The following is a 21,445-nucleotide window of genomic DNA, read 5'->3' as shown; positions in this document are numbered from 1 at the left end:
ACATTATTTGAGCAACAATAACTCGAAGAAGTAAATATTAATTATTGACTCAGTTGCAGATTGACTGATACGTACTCACATTTGTTACACAAGGCTCTAAGTGTTTAAGTAAAATTTAAGAAAATTGTGAAAGTAACGAGTGTAAAACATAACTAAAGGGAAGGCAGCTAGTCATCACCACCCACCGCCAACTCTTGGGCTACTCTTTTACCAACGAATAGTGGGATTGATCGTCACACTATAACGTCCCCACAGCTGAAAAGGCAAGCATGTTTGGTGTGACGGGGATTCGAACCTCTTCAGATTACGAGTCGAGTGCCTTAACCACTTGGTCGTGGTTAAGGCCGGGCCATGTACGGTTCTATTCGAAATCTGTACTATTTTTGTGGTAGAATGTTTGAGCTTAATATTTTATTAAATTATAAATCAAAACTTATAAAAACGACAATTTCTTATGTAAACAAACGTTTACTATGTATCAAAAGAAACAATTTGCAATTATTAGATAGTTGAACAAAGTGTAACAGAATAACTGCAGTGTTAACTAACACGGTTTCGAAACTGACACGTAACTATAGCAAGAAATACATACGTGGTAGCGAAATAACTACTGTTCAGGAATAGAAAATTAAATCAACATAGGCTGCTAACATTACAAATTATACAGTTTTGCAAGTCTGGATGTCTTCCGAGTTTGACAAAAAACAAAAAAAAACGTTTTTTTTATATATGTTTTTGTATGATTTGAAATAATTAGCTTAACGAGCTTAATTATTTTAAAGGTTTTAATTTTTCCAATAAGAAAGACCATAAAATACTTCTAGGAAAGAAGTAATTTTTAACGGTGTCAAGTTCAAAATAATTTAGTTAACGAGTGGTTATGTTACGTACACAGACTATTATGAAATATTCCCAAAGGTGATAGTTATAAGGAAATTCATAACTCATGTATGAGAAAAACCGAAAGAAAAATATTTTATTAGAACAAAACATCAGTACAAATAAATATTCCACAAATCTCGTGCCAGACGGAGGATAGAAATCACTGACGAAGCTGCTAAGGGTATTACTTTCCAAGTGGAAAAAACTTTCCACGTGTAAATTTCCACGATACATAATTTAGAAAAAAATACTAACTAAAAACGGGATACCTATATGTACGTATTTTCTTTTAACTAATGTAATTTCTTTTAAGAATCTGCCTGACTTACCATTAATTCGTAATCACAGTGTTTATCTTAAGTAAGGTACTTAAACAAGAGGAATGCCAACACTGATTAATTAAGTGTAACAAGTAACTTTCATAGCAGACAAAGCACTATATGAGTTGTAAAGAGGTTTCGTAACTTCAAAGACGCTTGATCAGTTTTATATTTGAAAGGCAGAAGTGACTTTTGAAAATTAGAGTATTTGATAATTTATGAGAAACAGCAAAGATTAAATTGCCTGCAAATAAACAAAAGCTACTTTTAGTTTTTGTCATTTTTTGTTTTGTTTAGGCTTTATCAATAGTAATAGTTCGTTCTTTTGGTCCTTCCAAGGCCGGTAGAGGCGCTTCGATCGTCAGGACACCATCTTTCGATAATGACGACTTAATCATTTCAGGGTTGGTTCCTTTAGGCAGCAAAAACTCTCGGTTGTATTCGCGAAAAACCTGTCTGCATTCAGACTTTTCTTCGTGCTTAGCGTGCACCTAAAATTGGATAAACAGAATAATAAACAACTTCTGAATATCACCACAACTTATAAAGTATTATATACAAGCATGATATATACATCTGTATGTATATGTATATTCAATATATTATGCATTTCAGACATTTTATAGACATGGTGTAGCTTGCTAATGAAATCTTAGTGACAATAAAATTTAAATATTGTTTGAGCACAAAATTCTTAGGTTGCAGATTATAAAAAAGAAGAAGAAAGGGTTAGTTATACTAATGTGCTCAAAAGTCAAAAATCTCTAGTGGCATCATACGAGGACACGAGATACTTGCGAAGTGCATGACATGGATACCAGCAAGAAAAATTGGTAACGAATTTTAAATTGTACTGAGTATTAAACCGGAAGATCCAGTCGATCAAGCAGATGAAGTCAACAAAATAAATATTCTATAGAAATACCATTTTAAAAGCATGAAAAGATGTTAAAAAATGAAATAATTGCGAAACAACTAAATTTTCCTTTGAGAGAGCAAAGCCAACAACAGAAAAAGCTTTCATCTCTTTATATACCTAGCACCTATCTATACCTAGTATATATATATATATTCAAAATCAACTGTTAAAGTTGAGACGTTGTGGGTCAAAACAACTCCTAATCTCTTATTTGGTCGTCCTTAATGGCTAATTAGTTTGACATATGCGTTTAGATTGTCTGATAAACGAAATATTTCTAACGGCTTTTGGTGCTATGATAACAGACATTTTCATTTGTGAGTTAAAGGATAATGACAGGAGCTGGCAATGGACAGTTTTCTTTATGTTGTTCTCATAATGCACATCTGGGTTTTGAATACTAATTTTTATCAATATTATATGGTGCTAATTTTAAACGGTTACATAATTTTGATGTAATTTATAGCATTATGAAACGGAACTGTAAACTGAAAAAGTTTGACATGTGTATCCAAAGAAGTAACTGTGTGCTTCTATACCAGCTGTAAAAGATGTCTACTCTATACATGTTTTATATCTAAAGATTCCTATTCTACTTTCGTGTTTAACTTACTAAGAAAAGAGCATCGTTGCTAACATTAGTATCCTAGCGTTAAAAGTATCTAGTTATTCATGTGAACTAACTGAGATTAGCTAAACCTGAATTCTTAGACAGCAATAACGACGATGTGAAGGCTAAGCCTGAGTTCTTAAATAAGGCAATGACTAGAGCCATTAGGTTGCAGGATCAATCACAAACGGTTACTTTTTAATAATCATATCGGCAAAAATGGAATGTGGATGAATTAGGCCTCTATTCTTCGTCACTGCTTTAGGGGGAAAGAAACAATGTAACAGTTGATTTACTGCTGCAACAGTTATTTTTTCAACCACGAAACGTAAGCTTTGTAAATAATCGGCTCTGAGTTTCAGATATGTTGTTACATGAAAGCTTTAAGACTATTGGTTGGCAATGAAACTTTGTTACGATTTTGTTTGAAGCCATATAACCCTATTCAAAGCAAAGACGCGCATAAAATACCACATCAAAAAATTGTTTTTTCCTTGAAAGACCATCTGACTCAAAATTCTTGGTCGAGTCCAAGAACTATTTTAGAAACCTCTGGGTCCAGGAAACTAAATGGTAGTACGCAAGAAAACGTCTTTGTACTGAGTACTTACCTAAAGTATCTTGTTTTCATGAGCAAGTTCCTAAGACTTTAGATTAACATGAAAGAACTCAGTATACCTAATTTTTAGCTATAAACACATGTTGAGAAAAAAAAAATGGTGTCGATAACAAATATTAAAATCAAACCAAAAACATCTAGCTTGAAACGAAGATTTGTTTATAAAAGTTTACGTTTTATAAATACTATTGCTATTGCCACTTTTGTTTTTATTTAAACGTAAAGCTATACAATGGAATATTCAAATCCAGATTTTTAGCACTTTAGTTTTTTCTATACTTTGGTTTCTAGTTACAGCACTAATTTCTCGTTATCGTGTTGAGACTTCTTTATCGATTACTTAATTTCTATATCTGGATATTAACGGTTTTTATTTTCTTAATGGGCCTGCAATAACAAACGAGACAGTGAAAGTCTCTAATGAACGTCACCCTCAAGGTGTATATTTTAGTATTTGAAAACAGAATAACTAAAAAAGTAAGAATCCAAATAATGTACCTAGCTGAAGTGAAAAAAAAAAAATTCTGCCAAACAGAAGTATTAACTTAACGTAAGGAATCGCTTAATCCTTTATGCCAACGTATGATAAAATGATGTTTGATGTATTTTTACCTCTACAGTTTTCGTTGTATTTTTCCCATGTTCGAATGTTTAAAATACAAGTTAAAATTAAAAACAACACAATTATTGTCGGGTAACAAAACAGAACACAAGCACATTGGCTGATGCACATGTTTTGAGTTGAATTTTATACTGTCTGGATAACAGAAGAACGTGACTTCACAACATTACAATGTATTTGAATAAACATAATTCTGAATTGAAAGCCGCAAGTAATTTGTATTACAAAATATTGAAAACTTGGACGTTTATATCGCTACAACAATCGTTATGTTATAGCTCATACAAGTCTGTATTTGAGAAACAGTTTGTGTTGAAAAAAACTAACACATATGGATAACGTAAGGGAGGGATCACCAAACCTAATTCTCCTGTGTCTTCCCTTTGTGTCAACTAGAAGATACATTTTCAAAAAATCGCTTGAGCGTGTATGGTTGTCTGTTCGGAACTTTTTTCGAAAATTTCTTGATCAAATGCTACAAATCTCATATCGTTATATAGGCTTTTGTTCGATGAGCTTGGATTGCATTTTTTTTTTTTTATTCAGAATTATCCCGTCTGTTTATTTGCTAAGGCAAACAATTTAATGTAACGAATATGGTACACGATAACATAATGTTGTTGTCATTAAGTAACAACTGGTTTCAATTTGAACTTTAGTTTTTTTTGTTTGCAAGGTATTCCACATAGACAACATTTAATCCGCATGACATTTCTTTAAAGAGAGAACATTACACTAATACAATTTATATGGGCTTTCTCGACTTCTTTAGGTCTAAAATACGCACGCGCAGTTCGTTCGAAACCATATGCATATCAACTCGTGAACACACATTCAGACATTTCTGCATATTCAGAACATTACAACTCTACATTTGTTTTACTTTGCAACAGTTTATCTTCAGTTCATAGACTGTTATAAGCGCCATCTACTTACTGTTTTCTTTACTACGTATTTTATTTTTTGTAAGTTTTGTATTTTTCCTAAAACCCTGTCGTAAGCGTTAATAACTGTTTCGTACTTTGTGCGCTATAATAAGCGCCATTAAATTAGTTTATTGTATACTTTACGTGTAGTGTTATTAAATAAAGTTATGTCTAAGTGAGTTTGTTTGTATGACCACGTATATTTTTTAAAAATAAACTAGGATGTGTTAATCTAATACACAATGTCAACAAGAAAGCGTAGCTTAAATGGCGTACGTGAAAATGATAGAACAAGGAAAATTCAAGTGAAGGGCATGAAAAGTATCGTGGTAGTGTGCGAGTGTATATCAAATTGGGAACATAAATATATAAAAAAGAATAAAACAAAACTAATAAATAATTTAGTATATTTCGATGTGGGTGGTTACTAAACGAGTTAAAATGCCACAATCATCAACTTTAGTATCAAAAGTAAATGGCTGTACCAAACATTAAGATAAATGCCAATGTAATGAAACATGCAAGAAAAGTGTACATTAGATAAAAATAAATCCTAATTTGGGGTTTAAAACTTTTAATAGTTTCACTCGGAGATATCCTTAGTCTCTCGTGTCAATTTAGAGTCAGCAGATCTTCAAAAATACACGATTGTTTGGTAGCGATGAGTGGTTATCCTCTTTCCCAAAAGATCTTTTGATTTATGTATTCAGGAACGTAAGGTTATATATATCATACTTTGTAAAAATGGCACACATAGGCAGTAGCAGCATAAATACTGACATGAAGTGGTTCAGCATTAGTCTCAAGGACTTAAAGCACTAAAATTCGACGTTTGATCACTGCAGTGGGCCCGCAACCATTCTATAAAACACCGAAATTGTGCTGTTTACTAACGGCTAATTAGACACTAAACAACTCATAATAGGTTTTTATGCTTCAAATTATACATAATATTTTGATTCACGAAGATTCTGCGCATGTCTTGATGGAAAGCTTTTTCCACGAAAACCTGTTATGGTTGACTTATTACTACACAGTCCCTCAATTCTGAGCTCTGGGTGGAGCTCGCTTTCACACATAGGTGCCACACCTATTTGTTAAGTTTAATTCCAGGCGAGGTTACAATATCAGCACATAAAAATCCTTATTTGGACTCGTAAGCTTAAATATATTACCATTAATAGAAGCAATGGAACACGTACTAGTCACGTGACATGCACCGCGAGCGAAGGCTACATGAACAATAAAAAAGGTAAACATTAAAGACACCTACATTTTCCTTCCTTCCTTTAAGCCAACCTAGATCTACAAAATACACGTAAGTGATATAATTAACGAAAGTAAAAACATAAAAAAACGTTTGAAACAGGTTATATACGTCACTTGTTTGTTTCAGAATTTCTCCGAAAGGCTACACAAGTGCTGTCTTCACTGATCGTCCCTAATTTTTAACTGAGAGGGTAAACAGAAGGCAGCTAGCTAGTCAGCACTACTGACTCTTAGCCTACTCTTGAGTAACCAAATTTGACTGTTTTCCTTCTACCTTGAAACAGAAGTATTATAACATTATGTCAATATCTAAATTAGCAAAGTTGTTCATATAAATTCTTCCCAAAAGCCATTGTTGTCTATTCTATTGGATAATTAGCTCGTTCGATCTTTCAATATCCTTTGTAGACAAGGAGCCTCGAAACATTTTCGATAAGTAAATGGAATAAATTGCTTTAAAATAAAAGTATTGTATGCTTTTATTACCTTGCTTTCAACGTGTATATATTTCACAGGTCAGTGGAAATTTTGAATTCACTCCACCTATACTTGATTTTGTAAATAACTGAGTTTCAAGTTTTAATTGGATGGAGTGGATATTTCACGTACAACAATCAGAGTAGTCACTGAATATCAAGTTTCGAAAGCAAGAAATAAAATTCTAATCCTTGGATCAAAATCCCAATTTATCGGCTTCTTCCCCAATTTTAACTCTGACTTATAACCCCATTTCTTCTTTATAGTCCTTATGGTTAACTGGTGACGAGCTTCTTAGTTACAAGGACTAGCATTTCGAAATAACTGTCCACGAGCTTCATACACGTACCGAATACGTGATTTCCTTGTTTGTTTAAGAAAATTTTCCGAAAAGTATGTTTCAGAGTGAAGCAATATTGGGTCATCTGCTGTGTCCAATATGGTGAATTGAACCGTAAACTTTAGCGTTGCAAGTCCGTAAATTGCCGCTGTCCCATCTAGGGATGTTAAATAATAAACAAGCTAAATTACTTCACGTCGAAATACAATGCAAGCCAACGGAAAACAAGTTTTAATACATGTACTTTTGAAACAAAAAGTTCTTTCTGAATATCGAGTATTCACTGCAAAATAGAATTAGCGAAACGCTTTCTTCTTGTGTAGTTTATAAAAATATTTTATTTGTGAGAGAAGAAAAACTGAATAAAGCAAATGTTATAGCAGAATTACACAGCTAGATAGATAAAACATGAATCTCAGGAATTTTTGAAAGCTTGCGTAACATGTTTATTTTATATCCTACACGTTTCCACACGTGGAATTGTCTAGCTCTTTTAATTTAAGTTAAAAGTCTGGTAACATTTCTTAAGAATCACCCTATAGTGACCTCTACGTTCATTAATTAGTATAAACAATATTTGGCAAGTACGTTCAACCTTAAATGACGCCCTCATATAAACTTAAGGAAATAAAAAGAAAAGGAAGATAAAGTATTCTTTAGTTGTTACTAAGTGGAACTAATAGTTAGTCACAGCAGTAATACTGCTGATGAGAGTCGTTACTCTCTGACCTCGTAGGTCGATATCTTTAAAAGGCCACTTGACCCTAGCAACACCAAGTGAACTGACTGGGATTGAGTAATTGTATATGCTTAGCAGCATTTGATTAATATATATATATATATATTTATTCTGCCTTGAAATGTGGCTGAATCCACACAATATACATCTGTTAATAAACACTTCGCTATCATACCGAGTTCACTTCACTTTTGTTAACTCCAAAATGTCATTTGTAGGCTCTAATGTACAAACACGAGAAATATACTCCTTAAAAATAACCTCATTAAACTGTGTCGAACTGACTTTACGTAAAAGTTATTTTTATATGGAAAGTTGCTCGATATAGGTAGAGTCAAAGATCTGACAAAAAAATTCATCGTAGATGGGATATCAGTAACTAAAATATCTCGTACCGAATTACTTATTTGAAAAACAAAGAGACACGATGATCGTTCTATTGGTATAAAAATGACGATAGAAGCTTTGCACTAGCGATACTTGATCAAGAGAAACAGTTGTACAGTTTATCTTAGTTAAACAAGAATTTCAAGCCATGTTATTTTTACACCTAAATAAAGTGGAAAGCGATCATAAGTGAGAAATGTGTATAACTGGTATGCATAACGGATTCATTAACTAATGGAAGATTTGGGTGTGATGCGCAGTTTAAAATAAACTTTCCTATGTGGACATAGCCTCTGATAGTACACAGATGTTAACAGCTTAAATATTTCACTTGTGTTATTGCTGTCTTAATGCAGTTCACCTTCTACAAAACTTCTTGGGTATTTTATGCGACATCTGGAAAGTGATTTTAGTTCACCGTCTTATTTGAACTAAGAATGATAGATATAATGATTACTAAAATGGGCTACTCTTTTACCAACGAAGAGTGGGACTTACCGTAACTTTATAACGCCCCCACGGCTAAAAGGGCGAGCATGTTTGGTTTGACGGGAATTCGAACCCGCGACCCTCGGATTATGAGTCGAGTGCCTTAAGGTTTACATTTGGTGACTGTGATTTTAAGAGACTAAACGTCACACATTTTGTCGCGTTTTTTTCTTTTTTTGTGCTTTAGCAAGAGATGAGAGTAATCAAGAAATTTTAATTTCAAAATTTTAAGCACGAGGCCCCTGGGTTAAAGATCTGGCAATTCCTTAAAGATACTTAAAATCACATTTTATGACACACGCCACATTTCTTGAAGCACAATATTTTATCACTGCGTGCGTTATGCAGGTGCTCTATGCAAGCTTATACTGAATCGACCATCAGTTTATGTTAGTTAAAATGATCTAACTAATTTGTTGATGTGTTCCACTAAACGTTAGAGTCTCCTTCCCAACCGGCCACAGTATATTTCGTTATCTCGTAAACAGCGACGTTTCGTTTGTGCTTACATCTTAAACTGCTTTTAGTCAACGTGCAAATAAGATGTTGTCCAGAGCCCAGTTTTTATATTAACGGAATTTGACGAGTACAGTGACAAAAGATCAAAGAAAACTACGTGTGATTTTTCGTGAAAATTAACGCCTTGTTTTCAGATACATATTTCAGACTGGAACAAGTTTTTCAGATATTAGAGAGAAAAACAAAAAACAATCTCCATACCGTATGTGGCTTAATGGTTGGCGCGTAGGATTGGGGATGCTGAGGAAGAGAGTCTCAAGTTCGAGACGTGGCGCAAACAAACACGATTTGTACTTGCAGTAGTAGGCGTTTTATAACTGTGACAATTCATCTCGCCGTTCGATTAAGAATAGTTGTTTAAGGTAGTGGGTGCTACCACCTGGTTGTTTTCCCTTTAGTCCGCTGGCCAAAATTGCAAACGACAATACTTATATTATATGGGTCTCTAACCTGGCCGTTCAACCTGCTGTTTACACTAGATGCCCTTCTCTACGAAGTAATAGACTAGAGGAAAGGCAGTTAGTTATCATTACTGGCAGCCAGTTATCCCTGTCAGACTGATAATGAGATTTGACAGTTACACTTACGCACCCATGGCCCCATAAACATCAGCTCTATTATGCAGGGTACATTAGCCTCTACTTATTATTAAGCTACACACTGGACTAGCGGATATATCGAAACCTGGTTTTAAGCGTTATGAACCTTCAGACATACGACCGAGTCGCGATTAGTTTTTTTTTTTTTTTTTTTTTAAACACATGACGACCTCTATTGTTTTGCCTGCAAGTAATTACATGTCATAATGACTTTAAAGACATGTAATGTGAACTCCTTAAGCTTTGCATTTTAAATCATTTAGAGGGAAAATAGGCAAAACAGAGACAACAGAATTTAATGAGTGTGGTATAAAATATTTGAATGATAAAAACTTAACTGCGATCGTATGCTTAGTCCTAGCGTTTAATGTATACAGAACAATTAAATTCATACGATGGAATTGAAGCTAGCGTATCATACAAGCGATGTTCAGTGACACGCATGAAAGATTTAGTAAAATTATAAATTAAGGTTAAGCAGTTCAGTCATAACCAGCACTTTTATTAGCTAAGATAAACTTTCGTTATGTTGCATCTAGAAATGGTAATGACCAAAGCAAACTACCTACACATAATAAAAGTAGAAATTAATCCAAAAATTAACTTAGATAATGCTACATACAGCTCTAGCCAGGAGTATGCAATGTCAGCTTGGGTATCCTTGCTATTAACTATACTTTCGACTGTAATCCGAAAATCACATATTTAGAGCAGCTTAGGAGATTCTGGTTACTCCTAAATCTTCATATTAAGCTAGAATTGTAAAGTAACCAAACATACATATATTGTATTAACAATAATATGAATAAATATGTTGATAAATATTTAACTAACCACCACAGTTAACGAAAAACTGGATTTTGATACCCGTGATGGGCAGAGCACAGATAGCTCTTTGCGTAGCTTTGTACTTAATAAGAACGACAATAACATTAAAGAAAGAATAAGATATGATTTATACGGTAACTATCACTTTACTGTAAAGTTTTACACACTAGGCTATAAACGCGGCTCGTTACTTTCCAACAATTCTCCCCTGCCCTTGAAGTCAAGTACTAGAAACTCAAGCTGCGTTGCAGGCTTGTTGAATCTATTTTTGACTGAATCAATTTTTACTTGGGCATACAAGAACACTGTTCATCAGTAAATTAGACTACACTTTGACTAGGACAGCTTGCTGGCATGTTAGCACTTCCCGTCATACCACTGAACATTTATAACAAAGGCTGCTACACTAATCACCAAGAGAATAAAATTTCAGTCGCAGCTTTCCCGGACGCCCGATACTGCCCTGTATTCTCTAAAAGTATATACTTCAGCTATGTATACTTACGAATTATCTGTAAACATCTCCACCATACGTTTAGTAACCAGTTTGTTTTGGAATTTCGCACAAAGCTACTCGAGGGCTATCTGTGCGTTTAGTAACCAGTAAAGCCTTTTAACATCTTAATTGCAAACCACACACCCGCTAAATATGTAAACTTGAAAAAACACACAAAAAAACGCGCGTGGAGCAAAGATAAACATCAGTTTCTGAGCATCCCTGATTTGTACTAGAGGTCTCTGCGATCTGTACAATTTGTAAATCATACTAACTGCCAAGAAAAATTATAAATCACCAGGGGATTTATGCAGCATAAAATTTTACCATAAGAAAAAAAGAGTGTTAAGTACAATAACAAAGCACGTCATAATATTACACTTATCTTGAATTGTATGGTCACATATAAAAGATGTTACTTAATTTTTTTAAGATGTTACATTAGTTTTAACGAGTCTCTTTCTTGCCACACAGTTTTTCTAGTACCTAAAAGAGCAGAATACTCTTACAAAAATTTAGTTTCTGCAATTACGCAACACTATTGGCAACCACTTGAACTTAAACCTAATATTCACATTAGGCTGTAATGAACAAAAAGCATCACTTTCGATTTGACTTACACGTGAGAGTTTAGTAATATAAAAGGGTTTTCTGCTTTAAATTATCATTTAATATTTTTTTCGTCTACAACACGTATAGAATCCAAAACAATCGTGGCTTGTTTTAGGCCTATCACATGACGTTTGTACATGTCCCATATTCCCTTTTATGCATTTTACGTACGTTTCATGTTTTCCTGAACAGAAATATTCACTGTATAATATAAAACTACACCCACCTTGTTCTACCTGCTTGACAGTTATGACAGCACACCCACGTATTAGCCTTTAACAAGTTGAAAGCACCAGCCATTTTGAACGTAACTGGTTTAACTGTCAAAAATAGCTGGAGAAATCAGGAAAGCGTGGACCGAGTGCAAACCATCGTGAGGCCAGAATAATGGTTAAATATAAACTCATTTGTACCTGGACTGAGAGTTACGTACTGTGGATGGTAAATAAAGTTGCTATCATATAACATAACCTTTGATGAAATTCCGTTTGGGGGCACCACGTAACCTCATATTTCTCTCACGTAAAGGCCAACAAGGAGGGGAAAATACCGGCTTATATTTAAAGGTTCTCAGGCACGTTTTCATACACACACACACACACACACACACACACACACACACACACACACAGAGTGATTTATACACATACATCGAATTTTAAGGTAGTTCATAAGCAAAATATTTGATTGGATTGTATTGATTTGAAAGTCTTGGTGAAAGCATGGAATTGCCACGTATTGGAAATTACAAGGTTATTTAACACAGTTCCTCCCTTGTACGGGCTACATCACCCGCTTACTGCCATATATGGTACTTAAGCTAGATGTTAAGAGAGGCACGCCTACCTGAAGGCGGTTGTCTACTGTCTTCACCACGATCTCCTCGGGGCTGTACTGACTGACATCAAATCGCAGTTTCAGCTCTTTGCCATCCTCGCCCTCCTGAATGAGGGGAGAGTTGAGCCCATCCAGCCATGTTCGCAGCTCTGACTTGTGTGTAGTGCCTTCGTTGGTCGTGGTTGTCGAATGTGTGGTGCTGGAGCGCTGAGGCTGGTTGCTGCTGCCTATGAACTCTCTCTCACGGTCCAGTAGCTGCGACCGAAACCTGGTCATTTCTTCTTCCATTCTCTTCATTTCGGCATCAAAACGCTCCCGGATGGAGTTGAACTCTTGGTCAATGATGTGGGAGTCGGTCTTAAGGATTGGAAGCTTTCTTTCTGAGCTGGCCATCTAATACATAAAACAACAAAGTACCTCGAGAAAGTAAACGAGTAATTGATGGTTCAGAATACAAATAATAGTTAGATCAGCAAGAGATGATTCAGAATACAGATAATAGTTAGACGATCTGCCAAAATTCACACATTCCACATTGCGTATTCTGCCAATAGATGTTGTCAGCCATAATGTATACAACTAAAAAATAAATAAAAAATACAATGATATATATTAATTTACATACATTTTCAATTAAAGCCATTTCAGTTTGTCCAGGTTACATTTTCTAAAGCCGCTAGTTTATTGGGAATGACTTTCTGGGAAGTAACGAAAGCCTTTATGTGCCATTATTAAATCAAAACGGTCTATAAAAAGCCGGCACATGAAACTAAAATTTTAAAATGTCATTTTCTTTATCAGCAGTTGTGAATTCAGTGTCATCGCAAAAAGAGAAATGTTGCCCCAAAAATTTAAGTTTATAAGTTTTGACAGAGAATTAATAAAGAGCAAGAAATACTCACCATTCTATGTCGTCAATATAAAGTAGTAGAACTTGATTTTCAAAGTCTTTAACTCTTGACTGGAAGTTGTCAGAAAAACAATATGTTTCCTTTGGTGTATAGTTGACGTATTTTTCCTCGCTAAACCTAAGTCTTTCTCTGACTGCGCTGAGAAACGAGTCTATATATTTAAGTTGTGGAAAGTTCACGAACAGCGTCGGCGCTACCACAGTCTGAAAATTACCCATAACCTCACTCCAATGTTGCGTAACTATATGAGTACTGAGCATGCTCACAAACAGGCCTCCCAATAGGGCTCCACACTCGTTTACATCGTTTCTAGTTCTACTACGTTATTGGTTACTTCTTTAGTGACGTTTTCAAGAAGCCGGTGCGGGAAATGATTTTTTTTTTTTTTTGTAAGGGTTACTCACAGTTTCTCCCACGACTATTAGCTCATTGAGTTGTTCTCTCACTTTTTAAGGAAACAAAGCACAGAAGTTAGTAATTCGGTATCGGATGCAATATGTAAGTAAGGACGAGTTCATTCATACACACAGGTCAGTTGCAATCAAGTATAGATAAATAAGTTTACTGACTAAGCTACAAAATGGGCTGTATGCGCTCTCTTCACCGATTTTGGCAAGATAAGTCCGCGAATTTAAAGTTAACCACTGGAGGACACTTGGGCTAACAAGGGTGACCAAACCTGCTACAGGTGACCCAGAAGGCATGGAATGATGTTTATTATACAAAAACTACAAAGTTGTTGTTTGTTATTAAGGAAGTAGCTAGCTACCTATAAAAGTATCTGCATTCTGCCCGCCATAGGTGTCGAAACCTAATTTTTAGCTATAGCAACGATAGTTAAAAATAAATGAATAAACTTAGTGGCAACATGTGATGTATGAAAAGGAATAACAGACAAATAAAATAACTACTAGCGTACCGTTTTGTACAATATTATCATATACCGTGTTTCTCCGATAATAAGACCTACCCATAAAATAAGACCTAGTGTGATTTTTGGGGATAGTTTTAAAATAAGCCCTAGTTAAGAGTGGCAGGAAGAGGAAAGAAATAAAAAAAATTAATTTATTAATTAGTTTAATAGTTAGTTAATTAGTTTGTTTAAGTATTAATCAGTTAGTTTAATAGTTTAATAATAGTTTATTTTAAATGGTCAGTTTAATAGTTTTACTTTGTAACTTCATTTTTTTAATATATCAAAATAAGACATCCCCCGAAAATAAGCCCTAGTGTCATATTTTGGAGTGAAAATTAATATAAGCCCTGTCTTATTTTCGGAGAAACGCGGTATGTGTTTCTCATTGTTTGAATTTCGCAAAAAGCTACACAAGAGCTATCTGCGCTAGCCGTCCTTAGTTTAGCAGTGTAAGACTAGAGGGAAGGCAGATAGTCATCACCAACCACCATCAAATCTTCGGCTACTTTTTTACCAACGAATAGTGGGATTTACCGTCAAATTATAACACCCCCACGGGAAAAAACGAAAAATTCCGTGGCAGGTATTTAGTTTTAAAGGAAGATGAACTTCCTGACTGAGGTGTTCAGGGATATTTATATCCCCCTTCGCCCCACTCACAATAGAATTTTGATATGTGCATTGGAAGTTTGAATTAAATTTTCCTAGTTTTGTTTCCTATTAGGCGATTGTGTAGATTGACCTAGTGAAGGCAGTTTCAGAGAAAAGTAACGGAAAAAGTCAGGGCCACGAGGTGGCTTAGATCTATAAATCCAAATGCCTCAGAGTTTGCTGTGGGGTGGGGGGTGGGGAGAACGGGAGCACCCCGAGAAAACCCACTTTCACAAGACCGGCGCCGAATATGCTACCTGTCTTTTGCCCAGTTATAGAATATGCAAGCGCGCGTGCGGCCCCGGACATTAAGGGCATCACAGGCTCCCACGGCTGGAAGCGCGATCATGTTCGAATCCCCGTCACACCATAGATACTCGCCCTTTCAACCGTGTAGGCGTTATAATGTGATGGTTTAATTTTAAATTTGTTTAAAATACATCCATTAAAATGTTTGCTGGCATATATTGGAGTTCGTTTTTTTTTAAAGAAATTTAATAAGATACTGAACAAATTCACCCTTAATCTTAAATTATTGTATCTGTTTCAACAAGTAGAATTTACCACAGTTTATCGCATTTTAAATATATATTACATTTCTAGAACTGCTTTTCAACAGATTATTAATGAAAACTAAAATATCTTTGTTATTTACCTTTATTGGATTTACAGTTTTGATATATCTTAAATTACATAAACCACAATTCTTTCTTTCTTGTTTGTTTGTTTTTTGGAATTTCGCACAAAGCTACTCGAGGGCAATCTGTGCTAGCCGTCCCTAATTTAGCAGTGCAAGACTAGAGGGAAGTCAGCTAGTCATTACCACCCACCGCCAACTCTTGGGCTACTCTTTTACCAACGAATAGTGGGATTGACCGTCACATTATACGCCCCCACGGCTGGGAGGGCGAGTATGTTTAGCGCGACGCGGGCGCGAACCCGCGACCGTCGGATTACGAGTCGCACGCCTTACGCGCTTGGCCATGCCAGGCCCGTTCTTTCTTTCACAACTGAATATAACCTCTTTAGAAAAATCACTATTTTACGGTTATTTAGTAATCTCTATAATTTTTTTTAGGTTGTCCTCTTGATAGAATAATTTTGTTATTTTTAAAAACATCTTTTAGGTTTTATCTGCTATTTGTTTTAATTGTGTATTAGCAAATTAAGTATCAATATATATATATAAAGTTATTTTTATTTATTTCGAAACCTTGTACTATAACATTTTCCGGACAGTGACAATGAAACAAAAACTACTTTTAGCTCTTGTTTCCTCACTAGACATTGTAATATGTGATGGAACATTTTAGTTTATATGTTTGAGATGATTACAAAAAGAAACGTACATAATGCCACGAGCTTGTTTGTATGTTTGAAAAAATATATCAGTTACAATTGTTCTGATGAAACACTTACATATTTATTAAATTTATAATCCTAACAAAGAATGTTCTTCCGTTCCACAATAGTCCTGAAATCTTTTTCAAATTCTTTTTACGTATAAAATCCTCTTCAAAATAATTAGGTAATAAATTAAATAATTATATTTCAAAAACATCATAGTGATATTAGCATAAATTGGAGCAACTTTTTTTTCCATTGTTCTTCCAGAAATTTGATTGAAAATTTTCCAAATGAGTAAGAAAAATTAATTACACAGTCCATATTCATATTAAATATTTGGAAATCGAGCTACTACATCTAAATAAACAAAAGCTTGATTTCCTTCTAATTTGTTTGGCAAATTTTCAACAGATTTAAGGACATTTTTAATTATACTCGAATTATAGATTAGTTCTAAAATTACATTCTGAGAAGTGAACTTTGAAGTCACGAAACCGGTAGAATAAAATAAAAAAAACAACTGTAAAAAATATTAGTCTAAATATATAGATATATTATATATTTAAAGTAAAACATGCACAACAGTGCGGAAATCAAGTTTTTCTTTGTAATAAACAGGTGATAGTACAAAAGTCAGGTACTTTTTGTTTGATTATTCTTTGTAGCCACCTGCCGGATGTAGAGTCTAGTTATATGTGCTTTTGTTATATGGAGCCATTATGCTGGTGCTCTCTATGTACCAGTCTCACTAGGAAGTAAGATAATCAGCTTTGTGTGGCTTCATACGTTTTATCCATCTATCTATTCGCAAACCTGTCTGTCTGTCCACCTGTCGAACTGTATTATTTACTGTTTTCCCTTTGGTTTTTGTGGCTTATTTTAGTCTGATTTTAATAAACGGGTAAACACTCATTTATTTAAAACTATAGAAACAAGCATTTTACTTTGAGCATTCCATAAACTAACATTTTCTTTTTTCAGGAAAATGTTATATTGTAACACACTTGTTTGCTTACTATTACATAGTTCATTGATGTTCTCGTTATTTGCACGCAGTTCTTATTAAAACTTGTTTATTCCAACCATCTACCGGGAATAATTTTATATACTCTTCAAAAAAAGAAACGCAAAAGGCAAAATTTGAGACAAATTGTTAACAAGTTTATTCCGGGTAGTTCTGTATGACATGTGTGAAACTTTGCACATTCACTGCTGAACATCCAAAGTCTGCAAAGGTGAAGTCCACGCTCACTAGGTGAAGTTTAACGTCACTCAACGTCAATAACGAGTATACCCCCCGTGAGCATCAATAACTGCTTGGCAACTCCTGCCCATGGAAGCGATGAGATGACGAATCACATCCTGTGGAATGGCTGTCCACTCAGCCTGCAAAGCTGCTGCAAGCTAAGGTACAGTCTGCGGTTGAGGTTGTCGCCGTCGCAGACGTCGGTCCAACTTGTCCCAAAGAGGTTCGATGGGGTTTAAATCTGGTGATCTGGAGGGCCAGGGAAGAACGTTGATGCTGTGGTGTTTCAAGAAGACAGTGGTGAGTCGGGCTGTGTGAGGACGGGCGTTGTCATGTTGAAAAACGTCGTTGACGTTCACCATGATGGGTTGCACATGGGGCCTAAGAATCTCGTCGATGGTTGCGTAAGGTCTATTCGGAAATCCTACGCAGCCCTGGTATAGTTGAGGCAGTAGACGTCGCAGTGGTGGTCCTATCCTGAAGGTGACGTAACCGGATGTTGCGATCTTGTGCGGGCGTGGTCACACGAGGGCTGCCAGATCGTGGACGTTCACGAGTTGATCCATGTTGTTGGTGACGATTCCATAGTCTTGTGATGGTGCTTGGATGGACATTCACAGCTCTGGCAACATCTGATCGAGATTCGCCTGCTTCCAAGCGACCAATGGCGTTGTTGCGTTGTGCTTCAGTCAGTCTTGGCGTAACTGTATTGCGTGTCGGTGGCTTAACACTGAGCTATGGAAACCGGGAACCCGTCACTTTTATAGGGATTTTGCACATGTTGCACTTGCAGAACATGCAGATCTCTCAAACAAATTTATTGGACACGCATGCGTTTTGGCGAAAAATCCGATGTTTTCCTCCGTTTTCAAAGTGCATAACTTTTATTGCCATTTTGGTCTGACAATCAGTGCCTTAACACGTGTAACATCACATACTCCGAGTTTGTAACGTTACTACATATATTTCTCTGTAAAATAACAAAAATATCTCTTTTGCGTTTCTTTTTTTGAAGAGTATAATTAATATTATGTATGTTGGTATAAAAACAAGTTAATTGCAGGTATTATTTTTATTATTTTCTGCATTTTTCCTGATTTATCCATTCCAATCCAAGATCAGCGGTGTGTAAAAATGGCATTTAAGATCTGACTTTTGTCTTTCATATCATAAGTCGCTGCCCAGTAAGATGTTTGTTCAATACCAGAACTTATCAGGGAGGCTGAACGATGTAATATTGTATGAAACGCTATTTATGTGCAAGATTTCCAGTTCGTCTCTGATGAAGGAAGATCCACCTTTCGAAAAATGCTCGTTTTATAAGTTTTTGTATTCTGTATTATATATAAAGTATAAGTTTCGTCCTTTTCTGTTAGTCCCCCGATGGTACTTATGTATAATACTAAAGTTAGGGGTTCGATTTTACTTGGAGGACTCAGCCGATAGCCCAACATGGCTTTGTTATAAGAAAACACACACACTTTTGTGTTAAATATACGTTTGTGTTATGTATTCGGTATCATGCTTTAAACCATAACTTTTAATTTGCTCAAAATTCTTTAAACAAAGGTTCTCGCTTAAAATATAATTTCCATGCTATGCTTTTATTTTATTTATGCTATATCTTGTTTTACTTTCTCTCTCAAAAGTATTGCAGGGGAAGACCCAATTCAATCATAATTCACATAAATATCAGTTTAAAATCTGTATTACTTCTCATATCTAATGAAGTAGAAACAGTATTGGATCTGTGAAAATACGTAGGTGAAATATAATGATGAATAAAAAAATGTCTATTAAACTTATCAAGATTTGCGTGTTTTTATTTGATATAATATAAATAGAAATACTTGAAAGTATTACCTATCACTTAGTTAACGTTACGAAAAACAACAACAACGTAAGGCATAGAGATTAATGAAGCGATATGAACAGAAATTACCTAAACTTTCCATTGTTTATCTTTCTAAATTATGTTGTTCAGTGGTTGGAAACAGAGAGAGAAGATCGTAAATATCATTTCAAATTATTTCAGAAACAAAATAAAAATTAGACCGACTTTCTTTAACACCCAGTTTACGAGTCGATGAAATATGATAGGTTGATGTTTTTTTTTTTGTTGTTGTGGTTGCGGTTTTGTTTTCTGTTTTAAACGGAGATTTGAGCTTCTTACGAAATCTGAAATTTATATTTTCCATTCAGCATAGCCGAATTCGTACTAGTTTCCAGGTTATGAGAGAACAAAACCCATAACCAAATCCAAAATTCTACGTAAAACATTACTGTGGCTGCACGTGTTGGACGGCATAGAATCAGGTTCATCAGCTCCATAAACCTGTTCTCTCAGCGATTTTCGCGATTTCTGTCGAGAGCAGTGGTTGACGAAATATAAAAAAGAAGTATTTTTTTTGTTTAGGTTAACATATCGAAACCCTTATCTTAGTAAATTTTTTTATGTTTATAGCCCGAATACTGGAAACACGTGACACCCTTTTGTAACTATCCATTCCCACGAATTCAATCTCTTTGACTCGTTGACTACATGCTGCACCATGGTTTTCTTTGATTATTAATTATTTATCTTTTCTAGATTTGTTCAAAACAGATGACCGTCTTACATTCTTTTCACAACATGACACATTCTTTTGCTGTTCCTTTACTGGATACGAAAAGTGTTGAATGACATGGAGTTGAGTTTTTTGGTGTGAATGACATCTAGTTCTCACAGCTGTGTTGGTGTGCTGTAAATTGTTTGTTTTGAATTTCGGGCAAAGCTACGCGAGGGCTATCTGTGCTAGCCGTCCCTAATTTAGCAGTGTAAGACTAGGGGGAAGGCAGCTAGTAGTCACCACCCACCGCCAACTCTTGTGCTACTCTTTTACCAACGAATAGTGGGATTGATCGTAACTTTATAACGCCCCCACGGCTGAAATGGCGAGCATGTTTGGTGCGACAGGGATTCGAACCCGTAACCCTCATATTACGTGTCGAGTGCCTTAACTACCTGGCCACCTGTGAAATAAAGAGTTACATTTTACAACAAAATTTTATACTTCTTAATGAAGCGCTAAAGATTTTATCATGACTGTATCTGTTCCAGATATGTTATTTACAACAACTAGTCCTAAAAACATACCTGGAACTAATGTTTAATAATAAATAGATTATGAGGCTTTCATCCCTCTAAGCATGACATGAGACTATTTAGTAACTTAAGTATCATTGTTTGTATAATCAGTGATCTCTCTAGTAATGAAATCAAGTATTAATCCAACTTGGAAACTAAAACTAAAACCTATTAACAAATCACATGGAGGCCAAAACACGTGTTTAAAGCAAGTGAACAAGTTGGCCACAGAATACACTTTTATAAAGTTAAAATAGACCTACTTACCAGAAAATTCTCATCCGCTCCCTGGTTGTGTGTGCTTGTATGTCTTAGTCATGTCTCTCAACCACGCATATTATAACACAAGAATTCTGACGTCAGTGTCTCTATTTCGTGTGACAGATTAAACAATATATATACGTTGAAGGCGACAGGCAAAACACACGGGTGTCACGTTCCTAGAATTCACTGCCTAAGTGGTTAATGGTTCAACCTTTATTAACTACGTAGGCGGAAGAGAGATCAAATTAAAAAATGTCTGTATTAGGAAGAGACAAAGAAACAGTGAAAGTAGAATTTATGGTAAATGTAGACAACTTAAAATTAAGGAATTGCGTGACAATCAAGGTAGAACCACTTTCCAACGTACAAGGCCCGGTATGGCCAGGTGGTTAAGGTGCTTGAGTCGTAATCTAAGGGTCGCGGGTTCGAATCCCCATAACACCAAACATGCTCGCCCTTTCAGCCGTGGGGGCGTTATAATGTGACGGTCAAC

General features: G+C 35.3%; 1 protein-coding gene across 2 annotated transcripts; it reads right to left on the bottom strand.

Annotated features, from left to right (window-relative positions):
* Nucleotides 1–949: 949 nt before the first annotated feature.
* LOC143235070 (alpha-crystallin A chain-like) lies at nucleotides 950–21,078 on the bottom strand. Of its 2 annotated transcripts, none has more exons than XM_076472846.1 (3): nucleotides 20,956–21,078; nucleotides 12,500–12,883; nucleotides 950–1,693 (listed from the first exon to the last, which is right to left on the bottom strand). In XM_076472846.1, the coding sequence occupies exons 2-3, from the start codon at nucleotides 12,881–12,883 to the stop codon at nucleotides 1,496–1,498; spliced, it is 582 nt and encodes a 193-aa protein (XP_076328961.1). In that variant the 5' UTR covers nucleotides 20,956–21,078; the 3' UTR covers nucleotides 950–1,495. The 2 variants fall into 2 exon arrangements, with proteins under 2 accessions (XP_076328961.1, XP_076328960.1); XM_076472845.1 differs by lacking the exon at nucleotides 20,956–21,078 and adding an exon at nucleotides 13,393–13,628.
* Nucleotides 21,079–21,445: the final 367 nt, after the last annotated feature.

This window comes from Tachypleus tridentatus, chromosome 12, assembly GCF_004210375.1.
Source record: "Tachypleus tridentatus isolate NWPU-2018 chromosome 12, ASM421037v1, whole genome shotgun sequence".
In the NCBI taxonomy this organism is placed as follows: Eukaryota; Metazoa; Arthropoda; class Merostomata; order Xiphosura; family Limulidae; genus Tachypleus; species Tachypleus tridentatus.
Note: the sequence above shows the minus strand (reverse complement) of the source record. Positions and strands in the feature narration are given on the sequence as shown.

Excerpts from the sequence above, each read along its gene's own strand:
- LOC143235070 (XM_076472845.1), bottom strand. Across the intron at positions 1,694-12,499 it reads CAGTAGACAACCGCCTTCAG|GTGCACGCTAAGCACGAAGA; the intron begins GTAGGCGTGCCT and ends ATCCAATTTTAG.